General features: G+C 56.6%; 2 protein-coding genes across 4 annotated transcripts; both read right to left on the bottom strand.

Annotated features, from left to right (window-relative positions):
• Positions 1 to 1,643: 1,643 nt before the first annotated feature.
• On the bottom strand, positions 1,644 to 11,952 carry DHX38 (DEAH-box helicase 38). Of its 2 annotated transcripts, none has more exons than XM_055818905.1 (26): positions 11,378 to 11,952; positions 10,643 to 10,829; positions 10,379 to 10,484; positions 9,814 to 9,979; positions 9,581 to 9,699; positions 9,387 to 9,463; positions 9,017 to 9,172; positions 8,216 to 8,377; positions 8,023 to 8,130; positions 7,057 to 7,169; positions 6,816 to 6,953; positions 6,369 to 6,555; positions 6,101 to 6,286; positions 5,531 to 5,671; positions 5,217 to 5,327; positions 5,024 to 5,140; positions 4,665 to 4,772; positions 4,437 to 4,549; positions 3,700 to 3,908; positions 3,468 to 3,622; positions 3,236 to 3,391; positions 3,026 to 3,160; positions 2,821 to 2,946; positions 2,335 to 2,430; positions 2,050 to 2,171; positions 1,644 to 1,911 (listed from the first exon to the last, which is right to left on the bottom strand). In XM_055818905.1, the coding sequence occupies exons 1-26, from the start codon at positions 11,704 to 11,706 to the stop codon at positions 1,824 to 1,826; spliced, it is 3,711 nt and encodes a 1,236-aa protein (XP_055674880.1). In that variant the 5' UTR covers positions 11,707 to 11,952; the 3' UTR covers positions 1,644 to 1,823. The 2 variants fall into 2 exon arrangements, with proteins under 2 accessions (XP_055674880.1, XP_055674881.1); XM_055818906.1 differs by having other exon boundaries at positions 1,644 to 1,908; positions 11,378 to 11,950.
• Positions 11,953 to 12,702: 750 nt separating this feature from the next.
• Positions 12,703 to 14,759, bottom strand: LOC101912215 (haptoglobin). 2 transcript variants are annotated; one of them, XM_005235439.3, is made up of 5 exons: positions 14,641 to 14,759; positions 14,206 to 14,267; positions 13,966 to 14,067; positions 13,689 to 13,763; positions 12,703 to 13,503 (listed from the first exon to the last, which is right to left on the bottom strand). In XM_005235439.3, the coding sequence occupies exons 1-5, from the start codon at positions 14,649 to 14,651 to the stop codon at positions 12,740 to 12,742; spliced, it is 1,014 nt and encodes a 337-aa protein (XP_005235496.1). In that variant the 5' UTR covers positions 14,652 to 14,759; the 3' UTR covers positions 12,703 to 12,739. The 2 variants fall into 2 exon arrangements, with proteins under 2 accessions (XP_005235496.1, XP_055675165.1); XM_055819190.1 differs by lacking the exon at positions 14,641 to 14,759 and adding an exon at positions 14,455 to 14,633.
• Positions 14,760 to 14,931: the final 172 nt, after the last annotated feature.

The raw sequence follows: 14,931 nt of genomic DNA, 5'->3' as shown, positions 1-14,931 counted from the left end.
CCAGGCAGGAGGAGAGGATTGCAGCCTGTGAGGACGACAGGCAGCAGCTCCACTGGCAGCTGAGGAAGCCGCTGGGGTCCCAGGCGCAGAGCAGGCCAGGAGGGTAAGCATGTCCCAAGCCTTCCCACAGGGCCCCAGGAGCCTGTGCTCAGCCTGCACCTCTCTCACTGCCTCTCTATGCCACCAACAGGCCCGCTCCCTCCAGGAAAAGCTGCGGGAGCTGAGCAGCCAAGCCCAGCAGTGGAAGCAGCTACACCAGGACAGCGAGCACGCTCTGGCTACGCGAGAGGAGCTGGTTGTTTGCAAGGTTGAGCTGGCTTTCCTCAAGGAAGAGCTCAGCAAGGCAACAGAGCAGGTGCAGGGTAGAAACAGGCAGCTCCACAGCCCAAGGGCAGCAGGCGCAGGCTGGGCCCCTCGCACCAGTGAACGACAGACAGGCAGGAGGAGAGGTGGAGAGGACAGGGCAGGGGACAGCATACTGCAGATCCCAGGCCACCGAGGGAGGAGACTGTGGGCCTACTGGCAGCAGGGATGAACGTCTTGTTCTCCTTAAACTAGCCTTCTTTGCTCAGTCACTAGAAAAATGCCCTTCAGCCTGGAACTACTATGTTATGACAGCCCGTGGTGCTGAGGCAACAGTTCTCCAGAGCAGCTCTCCCAAGGCACTGACATCTCCAGGCTCTCTGCTCAGCCCCAAAGGCTGCTGCCCCAGCAGAGCCTGGTTCCTCTAACTGCCTTCAGTCCTGGGCTCACAGAGGCTGGAAAGAGCTGGCTCCCACACGGCATGGGGGCTTGTTCTTTCCAGGTAGAAACCCTGCGCTCTTCCCACACTCTGGCATGCTCCAACAGTAGCAGGCTGTGTGATGAGAGGGAGCTGGTGCCGGCCAACATCTTCCAGGGTGCGAAGGAGCAGATGCGAGTGAGAAGCCTTACTGGAGAAGAGGGGCAGGTGGCTGCCTTCTCACACCAACTCACACCTTATTTTCAGGCAGTCAAATGAGAAACTAGGGCACAAGATCCAGCGGCAAATCAAGCAGATGACAGAGCTGACAGGTGAAAAGGAGTAAGTGGCGAACACAGGGAGTGGGGCTGAGCTCTCCACACGCAGCAGTTACTGCTGTTGGCAGGGGTGTATGGGACAGCTGGACAACTGCTGGACTACCCAAGCTCCTGCAAGGCCAGCAGATGAGGATAGTCTCTGCATCACTGTCACTACCCCATCTCCCCTGCCTATCCTCCAGGCATCTTCCAGACACACTGGGCAGGATGCAGGAGAAAAACACATACCTCATGGTCAGAACACATGAGCAGCACCACAAATGTGAGCAGCTAAAGGTGGGTGGAATTCCTGACGCCGCCTGGCCTGAAACAGGGCCGTGCCTATGGGCTAATGTGTGCAGGGACAGCTGGGCACCAGCTGCCTGCCTAGGGCACGGGCTGTGGGAGAGCTGCCTTTGCAGTAGTACGGGCCACAGACAGGTTGCCTTTGCCCTCTAAGTCAGCGTAATTCTGTGCCTTGTCCCAGGCTCCACAGGGCAACAAGTTGATGAAACCAGCCCTGCAGAATTGTGCAGGGCTGCCTCCACCCAACACTCAACCCCAGGACAAGCAGCAGCACAAAACAAAGCAAAGATTAGACTGAAAACTTTTAAACAAATAAAATTCTTTCTGTTCTGTAACAAAATTAGTGCCAAGCACCAAAGCCTTCCTGGGCCGCAAGCTGTAGCGCGCCTCAGAGTACAGTAATCAGAGGAGCTGGGCGCTCTCCTAGACTCATCTGCTCCTGGAAGTCTTTAAGCCTCAAAGCAACAGGCACTGCCTTCTTAGAGGCCAAAGCGGGCTGGGGTGCGTCGTGGTGTCAGGGGCTCCCCTTGCTCCTTCCGCCCAGGGGTGTAGATTTTAGTAGATCTGCTAGGAGAGTACAAGGGTGATTAGTGGAATATACCGCCTTCCCTGCGTTAGAACACCCACGGGGAAGTTGGGATCCTCTACACAGTTGCCTACTGCTCTTATGCAGGCAACCCAGGGCCAGGCAGGGCCAGCACCTACCTTGAACTGCCCAGCGGGTTACGGCGTTCCTGTTCCTCCCGGCGGGCCCGCAGCTGCTCCTCAGCCAAAGCCATCTCTTCCTCCATAGCAGACACTTCCTCCTTGGCACGGCGGCGGTTCTCCTGGAGCAAGGCAGCAGCAGGTCAGGAACAGGCAGAAGGCTGGCCAGCAGCCCTCTCTGCAGGCCCAGGGGCCTGCTCCCTCCGTGTCAAAACACACATACCCCACATTAGAACAGGCAGGCAGTGGGCCTGTCCATCAGCTCTTTCTGGACAGGAGACTCACCTGGCGTGATTTGCCAGCATGTTTGATACTGTAGAACATGGGGCCCAGCTCTGCCAGCCACTCTCCATCCACAGCAGTGACACACTGCATGTATTCCTGCAGGGACAGAAGGAAAGACCAGGGTAGCAGGATGGCACTCTCAAGGGTTGGGGACCATTTCCAGAGCCATGGCAGCTCCCCCTCTCCCCCACTGGCTGATGGCACTTCTCACACTGGGACTAGACTCCATCCAGACCATTCTTCCTGGTCTCAGAAGCTTCTATGGGCTGGATGCGGTGAGACCACAAAGAGGTTCAGACCTGTCCCACATAAGCCAGGAAAAAATATTGAGAAAGGGACAAGCAGGACTCTGCAAATGACATAGACATGCCTAGTTGGCATAGATGAGAATTGCCCTTCTGATAGATCCTAGTATCACAGTAAAGCCCACTCCATGTGCCTCAGAGCACTCGTCGCCCTCATCACCAGTCCTCAGCTCAAGCTCACCTTGGTTGTCATGACCAGCTCATGATAGACAATGTAGTCTGGTGTATAGCCCATGCCAAACAGAGAGCTCGTGGGGTGCAGGTGGCAGGGCATGCCTGTGCGGATGTTCACATACTCCCCAATGCCCTGCGGAGAGAGGTGTAGTTAGCCCACCTGTTCCCAGACAGGGCTTCACAGCCCCTAGACTAGCACAGACATCTCTTACCTTCAGCTTTGCAGCTTGATGGAAATATGCAGCACAGATGCACTTCCTGACAACATCCCAGTCGGTACCACAGGATGCTAGGCTCATCCGCTGCTGAACCATAATGTCCTTGAGCTGGGCACGCACCTCTCGCACCTGCAAAGGTGTGTGGCAGTCAGATACCTCTCCTACATAAGGCTCCCTCCCCCAGCCTTGTTGCCACAGCCTCACCTTCCGCATGGCCTTGGCATGGATGAAGTGCTGGTTGCACCACAGTGTAGAATAGCTGTTGTTCTTCCACTGCAGGTAGACGTTCAAGTAAGTCAAGTGATCACTCTCTGGAACAGCAAATTTCTCCCTCACTTGGTCACTCTCCTCCTCTCGGCCCTGAAGGGTGAACAAAGAACACAGGTTAATCAAAGGCAGGGGAAAGCCCCGAACTGCTGGAAGAGCAAATAGGTACCTTAGGCCGATAAAAGATGGCAGGCACAGACAACATGGAGACAATGAGCAAGATCTCAGAGCTGCAACCCATGTCACAGGAGACAATGAGCATTTTGGAGAGTGCAGGATCCAGTGGGAACTCCACCATGAGACGTCCTGTTGAGGTCAGACCACCTGCAGGAACAACCAGGGCTCAGCAGCTGGGCAGGTCCCAGTCCCAGGGGCTGACAGCTTGCCCCAGCAGCCAATACCTGTGTTATCCAGGGCCCCCAGAATCCACAGCTGGTACATGGAGTTCAGCATGTTGTCCTCAGGGGGTGGATCCATGAAGTGGAACTGCAGGAGGTCCTGCACGCCCAGGGACTTGAGCAAAAGCACTACATTGGCAAGGTTGGTGCGCTGGATCTCGGGCACCGTGGTTGTCAGCAGCTCATTCTTGTAGGCACTCTGGGTGTAGAGCCTGGGGAACAGATGCCAAGAGCACTATTTCCCAGTTCAGGTCACTGCTCCTTACTGACTCACCAGCCGTTGCCCACCCCGTGTCAGGCATGGCACAGCACAGCAGCTTTGCACTCAGCCAGGCCAGCCAGCAGGACCCCAGGGAGGAACCCCTACCCAGGCCAAAGCACGGCCTCCCCAGCACGTAAGGGTGCCTGGGCTGCAGTACAGTGTCCACCCCTCCCAAGCACAGTCCTTCCCTGGGCGCAAACCAGTCTCCAAGCAAAGCCCTGAGAAAGCTGCCTTCAGCTTGGCCATTATCCTGACAGCACAACAGCTGCGAGGCAAGGTGGGCAAGGGAAAAAGCAGGAGCACATCCTTTCCTCTGCAAAAGCACTGGGTCCAAAAGGCCTCAAGGCCTGCCTACTGCCCTCGTTGTGCCAGAAGTTCAAGATAACAAACAACTCCAGTGAGAAAAATAAATATATAGGCTGATGCCAAGCTGCAGAAAAGACAGGGACAGGAACAGCAACACCAGTGGCATGCCTACCTGAAGCAGTGGCCTGGGCCTGTTCGGCCAGCTCGGCCTGCCCTCTGATTGGCATTGGCTTGACTGATGGGGTAGATCTGCAGTGCATCCATGCCTATACGGGGGTTGAAAACCTGCAGGGCACAAGAATAGACTAAAGTAAGGGGAAAGCTAGGTCACTATCACAGAACTCCCTCAACCCAAGCCAAGAAATCACAGACATAAACAGTATAGGAAATCTTGGCTTACCTTCAACTTGCAGTAGCCAGAGTCAATCACAAACATGATGCCATCCACTGTCAGTGAGGTTTCTGCAATGTTAGTGGCAACAATGCACTTCCTGACTCCATCCGGAGCCTGCAAGCATACTGCACATCAGTCAAATCCCTGGGCAGGGGCCTCTGCACTGCTGAGAAAGAGTGCAGAGCAGCAACACAGAACTCAGAAGGACAGGAATGACTCCTGGGAAGTTGAGGGGGGCACAAGCTTTCTCTCACTCTCCACATGAAATACAAAAAGGCATGCCTGCACCTCTCACCCATACTCAGCAGTTTTCCCTGCACTAGTTTTCCCTATTCCCACTCCTATCACAGAGCACACATCAGCACCTTCTGGAAGATCTTGGCCTGCAAGTCTGACGGTAGCTGAGAATAGATAGGCAGTACAGCAAGAGCAGGTGCCTTCTCCAGCTCCTCAAGGTGCTCCACAATTTGCTCCGAGGTCACCTAGATACAAGGAGGGGTGTAAATGTAAGATTAAAATAACAAGGCGGGTAGGATGGTGCCTGCCCTTCCAGCTCACCTCTATGTCCTCTTGGCCAGGCATGAAGACAAGGATGTCTCCAGGAGCACCAGACAAATGGACCTGCAGGGCTTGTTTCACTGCAGCCTCCACATAATCCTCCTGTGGGGTCTGAAAGGCACGGCCCAGATTACAGATGCCAATAATCTCACCTGCCCCATCCTGCATGCAAGACTGTATCATAGCATGGCTACTCCTCCTCTACCCTTTCTGTCTACCACAGGGTACAGCACACCCAAGTCACAGCCCCCTCCTGTCACAACAGAACTTTCCTGTGCAGCATTTCTTGTTTGCAAGAATGTCAGCAACCGTACCTTGCTGAAAAGAATATCAACAGGGAAAGTGCGCCCAGGAATGTGGAAAATGGGAACGTTCCCAAAGAAGGAGGCAAACTTATCTGCATCCATGGTGGCTGAAGTAACAACAAGCTTCAGATCTGAGCGTCGGGCCACCACCTACAAAGCAGATGAAAGAAACAATAAGGGGCATTTGTGCATGGCTGCAGACTGCTTCCATTATTACTGGGGCAACAGCACAGGACAGAGTTTCTGCTGTACCCTGGAGGCACTGGCCACTAATGCCAGGGAACACAGATTCTGTATGATCTGTGCAGTTAAAACATGCGTCCAGGAAGCCTTAAGCCAGCAAAGATCTCTGTTTCTGACTGTGAGCCAGGAATCCTCTGGCAGCACTTAGGCACTAGGAGAGATTTAACCCTCCAGAACCAGGGACCAGGATGTTGGATCAGCAAGTGCAGACAGAAATGTGGCAGCTCTGCCTCCCTCTCCCAGACCTTGAAGAGAAGGGCTGTTCCTGCCAACACTCTGCTTTAAGACCAGTTCACGTGGCCTACGCTGCTGTCCTCTAGTCCAGGCCACACATACCTCCCGAAGCAGGCCAAAGAGCACGTCAGTATTGAGTGAGCGCTCATGCGCCTCATCCATGATGATAGCACTGTAGTTGTCCAGGTCAGCCTCTCGCAGCGACTCACGAAGAAGGATCCCATCGGTCATGTACTTGATCACTGTGTTCTCGGATGTGCAGTCCTCAAAGCGGATGGCATAGCCCACCTGGGAGGGCAGAGGGAACACCAAGTCTTTCAACAGCCCCATGCACTCACTATCATCAGGCTGCACCCACTGCCAGACTCACCTCCTCTCCCAGATGCACCCCCATCTCTTCACTGACCCGCTTGGCAACCGACATGGCCGCCACTCTGCGGGGCTGGGTGCAGCCAATCATGCCATAGTCTGTATAGCCATCCTCATGGAGGTACTGTGTCAGCTGAGTTGTCTTCCCACTCCCTGTCTCCCCCACCACAATCACAATGCTGTTGTCTCTGAAGAAAGGGAAAAAGTATTTCTTCATGCACCACAAAAAAGGGCTTTTGCATTCACAGCCCTGCTGGCCTCCCAAGCATCACCCTACTCAGGCAAGAGATCTGCCACAAACCACACAAAGCAATGGGTTTTGTTTCCTGAGGGTACAGATTCCAAACAGGCCAGGTATCCAGGAGAACTTCTCACTCGGGTTCCTGAGGTGTAGGCTGTAGGCCAGTGCCCTGGGCATGCTCTGTGACCGGCTACCTAGCTGCCATACCTGAGGATGGAAAGCAACTCCTGCTGCACAGCAAAGATGGGCAGATACTGTCTCTGCTCCAGGATTGATTTCTTCTTGGCAAACTCGCTGCTGGCTTCACTTTTTTCTTTCATGTGTTCAGCAAACTTCTGCTCAGTCCTAAGTAAACACCAGAAGTCCTGAAACTGCCGCTCCACACACTTTGCTATGCCTACAGCCCCCGTCACCAGCTGAGCAGGAATAATTCAAAGCAAGCTCCTACCTGTAATCGACTTTGCCATCCTCTGTCACCATCTCGTCTTTCTCCTCTTCTTTCTTGATCCCCATAATGTCTCCCAGTTTTGTGCCTGCCAGCTCCCAATGCTTATGCTGAGCCTGGGAGGACAGAGAGCAGCGTAACTTTGCCACAGCAAGCACTGACAAATCATTCTTCTGCAATCATACTCATAAAGACTAGGAAAGCATATTAGTCCCACAATTCCTCAATGCACAATGCACAACGCACACCCCATTCCTATATCAAGTTCTCCTCTTCCTCATCCTGATCAACCACCTCCTAAGAAAACGGTTCCAGTTGCTGACCCTTCCATTAAATTTATACTTAAGTCTACATAACTCTCAACCACAGATAATCTTCCAGCTCTTGACAGGTGCTCACAGGTCTCTCTCCCACATTCTGGTTTGCTCTCGCCTCCAGTATCAGTTTAGCTTCCACCTCCATTCCACTCAGAGTAGCACAGATTCAGCTCACTTTCAATTTACAAAGAACACATTTGTGCTTTCCCCACATCTATCACACAAGCTTTAAAGAAAGACCCTAGAAAACACCCCCAAAACCTAATATGTTACCTTACTGCATATTCCTCCTCCAAATTCTCTGCTGAGACATGACAAGATATATCCCGGCACCATACTGACTGCTGACTGTCCCTAGGCTATCTCGCATTCTTCCACCTGCTCTCTTCTCCCTTGATCTGAATGTTCTTTCGATCAGACTCCTCTGCATAAGTGCACAGTGACACACGTCCCAGGCAGTGCTTGAGGAAATCACATCACAGCAGCTGCTTATGAGACAATGCAATGACCTGGGCTGCTAGGATATCCCCGGTTGTAAAAATATGAAGTCTTTATCATTGCTGCCCAAGCATGTATCCTGCAAACAAAAGCTCTGAGACACTACATAATGTGTGTACAGTGGGGTAGGTAAAGCCAAAAGGTCACAGCATACCCGCTTACGCTCCTTTTGCTCCCTGTGCTTGCGCACCAGTTGGCTGCCTTTCCGAGCAATGATGGCCAAATCTGAGGTGGCATCCTTGACAGGGATGACTGGCTCTGGCTAGAGGAAAAAGGTATTGCTTCAGTACAAAGAGCTCACACTTGCGGGGCTCCCTGCCATCAGTGCCTTCAGCCGCAGTCTCTACCTGCTTGGTGAAGACAATCCTTCCATCTAGGAAAGGGGGCACCAGGTTGTGCACCAACAAATGCACTTTAGCAGAGTTATCCTCCTCAAAATCTTCGTCCACTTCAATCCGATGAACGACACCACTGGTCAGCATGCGATTTGTCTCCCAGCGCTCATTATCCTGCAGGAAAAACATATCAGAAAATACACAGAAGCCCCACAGAAAGCCCAAGAGATCACACCAGAACACTGAGCTCAGGTCTGGGCCCTGCACTGACACCAGGATAAAACTGATGGTTCCAACCTAGGGATCCTGAAAGCAAGCACTAGGGAAGAATCAGTAACTGAAAGCAGAAGGATACAGGAAACACAGACCGGCCATATGAAGCACACAGTTAACAGGACAGTCTCCAAGGAAATGCAGGACAGACATTCTCCACAAGGCTCCTGCCATACTCAAGAGTATGCCAGGAAGCCTGGACATAATCCCACTTGCTTGCAGAGGGCAGCAGCCCCCAGCATCCACTGGGCCAACAGTAGACAGCCCTAGTAACCCACAGCCCAGAATAGCAGGACCATTGCCCTCTATGTTCCTGCTGCCCTGGATACTGCAATCCACCGCAAATTCTGCCCCACAGGGGCGCACTTTCCAGGGGAACTTAACACCAGTTTCCCCGTGAGCCCTTGTTCAGTCTCAGCCAGGATACACTGTCCTTCTCCACCTGAGAGCACGGACTCAGCCTTTGCTGCCAGCAAGTGGATCTCTCAAGGGGCAGCAAAACCCACGTTCGGAGAAGCCAACCTTGCATCTTGCCCCTACCTCATTAATCTGCCGCCGCTGTGCCGAGATACGCTTCTGCCTCTGCTTATGCAAGTGCTGCTCCCGCTTCTTCACGTACTCCTCAGTGGAGTAGGCCAAGGGGTTGTGAAATTCATCGTAGCCCTCATCCATCATGTACCAGTCCCGGTCAGCTTGCTAGAAGGGGACAGGCATGGCCCTGAGCTCTGCCAGCCAGGGCAGCCAGCCCCCTGCAGCACACGTCCACGGAGACACTCCCTGGGCCGAGCCAGGCTGCATCCTCCCACTGCCCCCCACCCCGCCACTCCTGCTGGCAGTCCCCCAGCCAGGCCAGCCTGGCAGCCCCAAGCCCACTGCCCACCCCACTCCTTGTCTGCCTTCAGGCTCTCACCCGCTGGTCGTCCTCCCACTGCTGCCGCTCCTCCTCCGTCTCAAAGGCAATGCCCTCTTCCCCATCTGCACGCCGCCCTGGAGGGAGTGAGCTGGTTAGCCCAGGCGCCAGCCTGGCCGCTCCAGAGAAAATCCTACAGAGCCCGACCTTGTTCTGTGCAAGGAAGGAGATTCCGCTGCTGCCCAGCTCCTCACCTCTCCCTCTGGACAGCCGTGGCGTGGCCCCCAGATGTCTCCGGTCATCAGCCCACTCATTGTATTTGTACGATGGGGTGGGCAATGGTGTCTTATCCAAGTACCTGCTCCTCACAGACCTGAAAAAACAGCATGAGGGAGGAATTGGTGCCCACAGACAAGCACTAGTCTTACATACCCTCTCCCCTTTCTGCAGCTGAACAGCTCAGAGCTGTAGCCCTGGCCACTGGTACCTGTCCCGGTCTCTCCGGTCTGTGTCCCGCATTGATGATGCCCGGTGGCTGCGCTCTGAGTCTCGACAGGAAGGTGTGGGTGAGGGAGATTCCCACTGTGACCGGCGTGCACTGCTGTAGCCAGAATCATCTTCCTCCCAGCTGGAGCGAGATGGCGTGGCTGCATCTAGCAGAGGAGATGGGGTTTGACACCTGATATTCAAGACCTTAGGCACCTGGAGCCACCTTACACCTTCTAGCAAGGAGCACGGAGGGTACCCATCTACCTTTCCTTTAGGGGCTGACCCGACGATTCCTAGGAAAACTGCCAAAGGACCACATTTCTATTGCATAGGTCCAGAACAGACCCCATTGCACAGAGATCATCCAGATTTTCACATATGCACAGCTGGCAGATTGCTCCCAGACTCAGCTCAAGCTAGGACTTTGATGTTTGCCCTAACCACAAATGTCGAAAGATACAGGCTTTTCTACCCACACTTGGCCTGACAGAAACAGCAAGAAACAAGAACAAGCCCCTTCCTGTTAGGTTGCACATGAGAACTCTGTTGGGTCCCACTCCTACCTTTGGGCCGATGTCTGGGACTCTCTGGTTCACTCCTCCTGCTGCTCCGCTCTGATGAGCCATCTCTCTCTGATCTGCTGCTGTGACGACTTCTGTCCCACTCCTCTGCAAAAAGAAAGTAAGATCAGGTGCCCCATACACAAATAGGCTTCCCAACTCTTTTGCAGAAAACACCACGAACATTAGCGAAGGACCACAAACAGGATGAGGGACAAGGCCAAACCCTAAGCAGGAAGGGTCACAAGGGTCTCTGAGCAGTTACCCGCGTTCCCGTTTACGATCGTGGTCCCGATCCCTACTGCGTTCCTTCTTTCGTTCCTTCTCCTCCTTGGAGGAGGCAAAGACACCGTGTTCCCGACGCTCCCTTTCCCGCTGCCGGCTGCGTTCCCAAAACTCCTCGCTGACACCCCCTGTATAGGAAGGTGTTTCCACATGGACAGAACGGTAATGCCTGGAAAAGCAAAACAAAGGGAAAAAAAGCTCAGCAGTGCTGACGAATAGCTGGCCTTTGACTTGTCTCATATAACTCTAGCTCTAACCTCTGCTATAGCAGAAGCTTATGGTTAAAAGTACTCTCTCCATCCTTCGCTAACAGCCCACCAAGTCCGCCCATGCTCTTGGACACGTGCGCTTCTGAGCAGGCCACTGCCCCAGGCATCAGGAAGCAGCCTCAGGACTAGGATGGGTGGTGTTTGCGGTCCTAACAACACCTAAAAGCACTCCTGCCTATAACGCCCCAGGGAGGGCAACAGCAGAAGAGCTTTTCCCTCAGAAAAGCCTGGACCTACAGAGGTGCCCCCCCGTCCTCCCCAGAGGAGATCGCCAGACCTCCCAGCCACAGCTGTAGGAGGTTCTAGCCACAGCTGTTCCAGGGAGCAGCGCCCACACATGCCAACACTGTTCACACCCCACGGTCATGCTGGTTGCCCCGGTGGGGATCCAGCGGCTGTAAAGTGCCCGATGCCACCGTCAGCACCCGGATCCCCCCTCTGATCCCACCTGTCCTTGCGGGTGCTCCGGCTGCTCCGATCGGTCTCCTCATCATCATCTTCCTCGGCACTGCCCGCCTCGTCACGGCCCTCTTCCCAGTCCCTGTAGGAGGAGACCCTGGACCGCTTCCCACCGGCCGCCTCCTCCTCACGCTCACGCTCCCGCCGTTTCTGGGCCGCCAGCACGTCCAGGCCCAGCAGCGAGGCCCGTGGCGCCGGCGCCTTGAAGACGTGCTGCTCGGTGGCGGCGCTCCGCCTCCGCAGGACCAGCCCGCCGGCCTCGGCCTCCGGGTTCGTCCCCGCCAGCCGGTGCAGCGACTCCTCGCTCGCCTCGGCCATCGCCACCGACCGCTCCCGGTCCCCGTCCCGCGCAGGGCCGGGCGTCAGCGGGAGGGCAGGCACCGGAGCACTGACCCGGGCCCGGCCCCCGCCCCGCTCCCACAGACCCCGCACCGGCTTGCCGTTGCCTCAGCGACCACAAACCAGCTCGCCGAGTGCCGCCATGGCCGCCCCACAGTGCTCCGCGAGAGGGGCCGCTCTAGCCACGCGCACCATAGACGTAGCGGCCGGAGCCTATAGGGGTGGCGACCATCCGAGGCCAACCACCGCCAGACAAGGAGTGCTACCGGTCCGTTGGCGGACTTCCGGTGCGGGGGAAACCGGCCTGGGGTCACGTGGTAGCGGGAAGACTTCTGGCCGGGGAGTCCGCAGCGGAGCGGAGCCGGTAGGAGGGACCGCCCCCCCCCCCCCCCCCCCCCCCCCCCCTTCACGGGGGGAGAACCCCACCGACACTGCCACACGGCGGGGGATAACCCCCTCACACACACAGACACGCCACACACACCCCCACGGGGGGGGCACTGACATTCTCACGCAGGGGGTGCGAACCCCACAGACACCTGGTGGGGGAGAGCTCCACGGACACCCCCACACAGTGGGAGGGAGAACCTCACAGACACACCCTCACAGGGGACAACCACACGGACACCACCACATAGGGGGTGAGAAAGAGAACGCTATGGACACCCCCACACAGTGGGAGGGAGAACCCCATGGACGGACACCCCCACTGCCCCCACCCCCACCCACGCACACACACTGGGGGGGAGGACCCCACAGACATCCTCATACATCGTGGGAGGAGGGGGCAGACCCCCCCCCCCCGAGCCCCAGGCAGCCCCAGCAGACAGGCCCCCCTGCCACTCCTGCAGGGAAGCCCCACAGGCACAGGGACCCCTCAGGCACCCCCTGGGGGGCAGATGCACAGACACAGCCTCCCTGCACTGACACATGCCCCGCAGCACTGTGCACAGACGGACAGTAGGAGCCTGCAGCTGGGTGTGGGACACATTTATTCCCCCAAGGCCCCACCTCAGCCGGCTGCCACCGTCTCCTTGATCCAGGCCAGGACACGCTGCAGGTCCACATACACACCGTACTTGGAGGCCGTGCAGGTCTTATCGTAGCTAAGGATGCCAGCTGCATACCAGGTGTCATCATCAGGGTCCTGCACAGCGAAAGCACCACCAGCATCCCCGTAGCACGTATCCTCCCGCAGCTCGCTCATGCCCACGCAGAAGGTGTCATTGCTAAGGATAGGCTGGACCCAGTAGGACTCATTCCGCGCCCCATAGTACTGCCTGCACATCTCACTGTCAGCCACAGGCAGCATCACGTACTTCAGCATGTCAGGAAAGGCAAAGGTGGCACCACGGCCCCAGCCCGAGACATAACCCACCCGCCCCGGGCGCACATAATTCTTCTGGGGCAGGCAGATGGGCATCACCTCCTCTCCGAAGACCACCTTCTGCTTGAGCTTCAGCAGGGCTAGATCCACAGCCTCTGGGTAGCCAGGGTGCAGCACCACGTGCTCAATGCCTGAGGTGGGCTGCTTCTGGCTGCCCAGGAAGAGCTGCAGCGTAGGGGCGATCTCCTCTGGCTTGGTGTTCTCACTATGATTCAAGTAGACGTTCCTGCCCGTGGTTAGCAGCCACTGGTCACTGATGAGTGTGGCCCCCACAGTGAGGTTGTGCCGGGTCACCAGCTGGCCCTGCCAAGGGAAGCTGCCCTTCCTAGCTAGCAGGCCCCCAATGATGCGCTGCATCTGCTTGGGGGGGTTCTTTGGCTTGCCACACACTGCAAGGGACAGAGCAGAGTTCTGGTGAGCCCACTGAGGCTGGTCCTGGCCTGCAGCAGCCCCAGGGAGCAGCACGGAAGATGGGGGTTGCGAGTAGCCCCCTGCAGCCCTTCAGATGCCCAGATGGACCACTCCCAGCCCCTCACCTGCCCTGCTACTCGCAGCCCCACTGCTCTGCTCTCACCTGGCTCACAGACAGGCACCTCCTTGCCAGCTTCAGGGCTCACCCATGCATGATCCTCATCACACTTATACATGCCTTTGGAGGGAAACCAGAGTCAGCACCCCTGCCTTGCAATGGGGAGGGAGACACGGAGGTACCTGTACCCTCCCAGGGCTTGGGTGAGCATTGGTAGCTACTTGTACAGCTGCATCATCTGGCATTAGGGCAGCCCCGTGCATCGCCCAGAGCCAGGGACAAGACCTGTCTCCGAGTACTATCCCCATGCCGTGTGCCTCACCATCACCAGAGCCACGCAGCTGGTAGTACGGGTCACAGCGGTACTTGATCAGGTGCTCCACGTAGCCATGTTCAATGTCCGCAGGTTTTGCACAGCTCCACTCTGCAGGCAGAGGATGCTCAGCTGGCCCGGGGGACCCAGCTCAGGGCATCACCCCTCCCCACTCCCATCTTCCCTGCCCTGCTCCCTGCCCTGGCTTTGTCCCAGCCCCAGTGCTCCCACCCTTGCCCTGGAAGGTACCGGTGGCAGCTGCAGTCTCCAGCATGGTCCAGGCCAGGCCAGTGATCAGCAGCACTGCAGGTCTGCAGGGAAGAGAGGGCATGCTCAGCAGAGAGCTCCTGACCCCTGCTCCGTAGCCATGGGCTCCACCAGGACCAAGCTCTGGCCAGGCTCATGCCCTGTCCAGGAGGCTCGCTCCCTGGGAGGGCAGAGGGCCACCCACCCACCTGCCCCTGGGGCTGCCCACCAGACACAGCCTGGAGAACTTGCCTGGGCCAGACCTGGACCCTGCTGCTGTGGAGGACAAGGCTGCAGTGTTGGGACCCAGAGCGCTCCCAGGCCCGGCACGGGTCCTGCCACAGCTCACAGCAGGGCATAGCAGGGCCAGGCCCTCAGCCAGGAAAGCAGGACAGACACAGCACCAAGCATGTGCAGGGACACATCAGCATTGCTCACCCCATGTTCATAGCTCCCTCCTCACAGCAGCCTCCTTCTGCAGGTTGGTGCTGTTCAGGGCTCCCTCCTCATCCCTTTTATTGCCTCCTCCCTCTAAGACCTCCTGACCCTGCGGTACACAGCCAGCACTTTTCCCAGCAGGAAGAGTACAAAAAGCCCCACCTGGCTCACGGCCAGCCTGGCAGAGGCTCCCCAGAAGCCTGCCAGGCCCCACAGCAAGCCAGCATGCTGAGTTCCTGGGATTTTGCAGCTACAAATATGCAGGGAGGGATCTGGCTGCAGACACCGGTG

This window comes from Falco peregrinus, chromosome 14 (genome assembly GCF_023634155.1).
Source record: "Falco peregrinus isolate bFalPer1 chromosome 14, bFalPer1.pri, whole genome shotgun sequence".
NCBI classification, from domain to species: domain Eukaryota; kingdom Metazoa; phylum Chordata; class Aves; order Falconiformes; family Falconidae; genus Falco; species Falco peregrinus.
This window is presented reverse-complemented; position numbering and strand designations above follow the sequence as displayed.

Coding starts and splice junctions, on each gene's coding strand:
- DHX38 (XM_055818905.1), bottom strand. CDS start 11,706: ATGGCCGAGGCGAGCGAGGAGTCGCTGCACCGGCTGGCGGGGACGAAC. Junction 10,485..10,642: donor ACGATCGTAAACGGGAACGC/GGGTAACTGCTC, acceptor TTTCTTTTTGCA/GAGGAGTGGGACAGAAGTCG. Junction 4,773..5,023: donor AGGCCAAGATCTTCCAGAAG/GTGCTGATGTGT, acceptor GTATGCTTGCAG/GCTCCGGATGGAGTCAGGAA.
- LOC101912215 (XM_055819190.1), bottom strand. CDS start 14,561: ATGCCCTGCTGTGAGCTGTGGCAGGACCCGTGCCGGGCCTGGGAGCGC. Junction 14,068..14,205: donor GGAGACTGCAGCTGCCACCG/GTACCTTCCAGG, acceptor CTCTGCCTGCAG/AGTGGAGCTGTGCAAAACCT. Junction 13,504..13,688: donor GGTGCCTGTCTGTGAGCCAG/GTGAGAGCAGAG, acceptor TGTCCCTTGCAG/TGTGTGGCAAGCCAAAGAAC.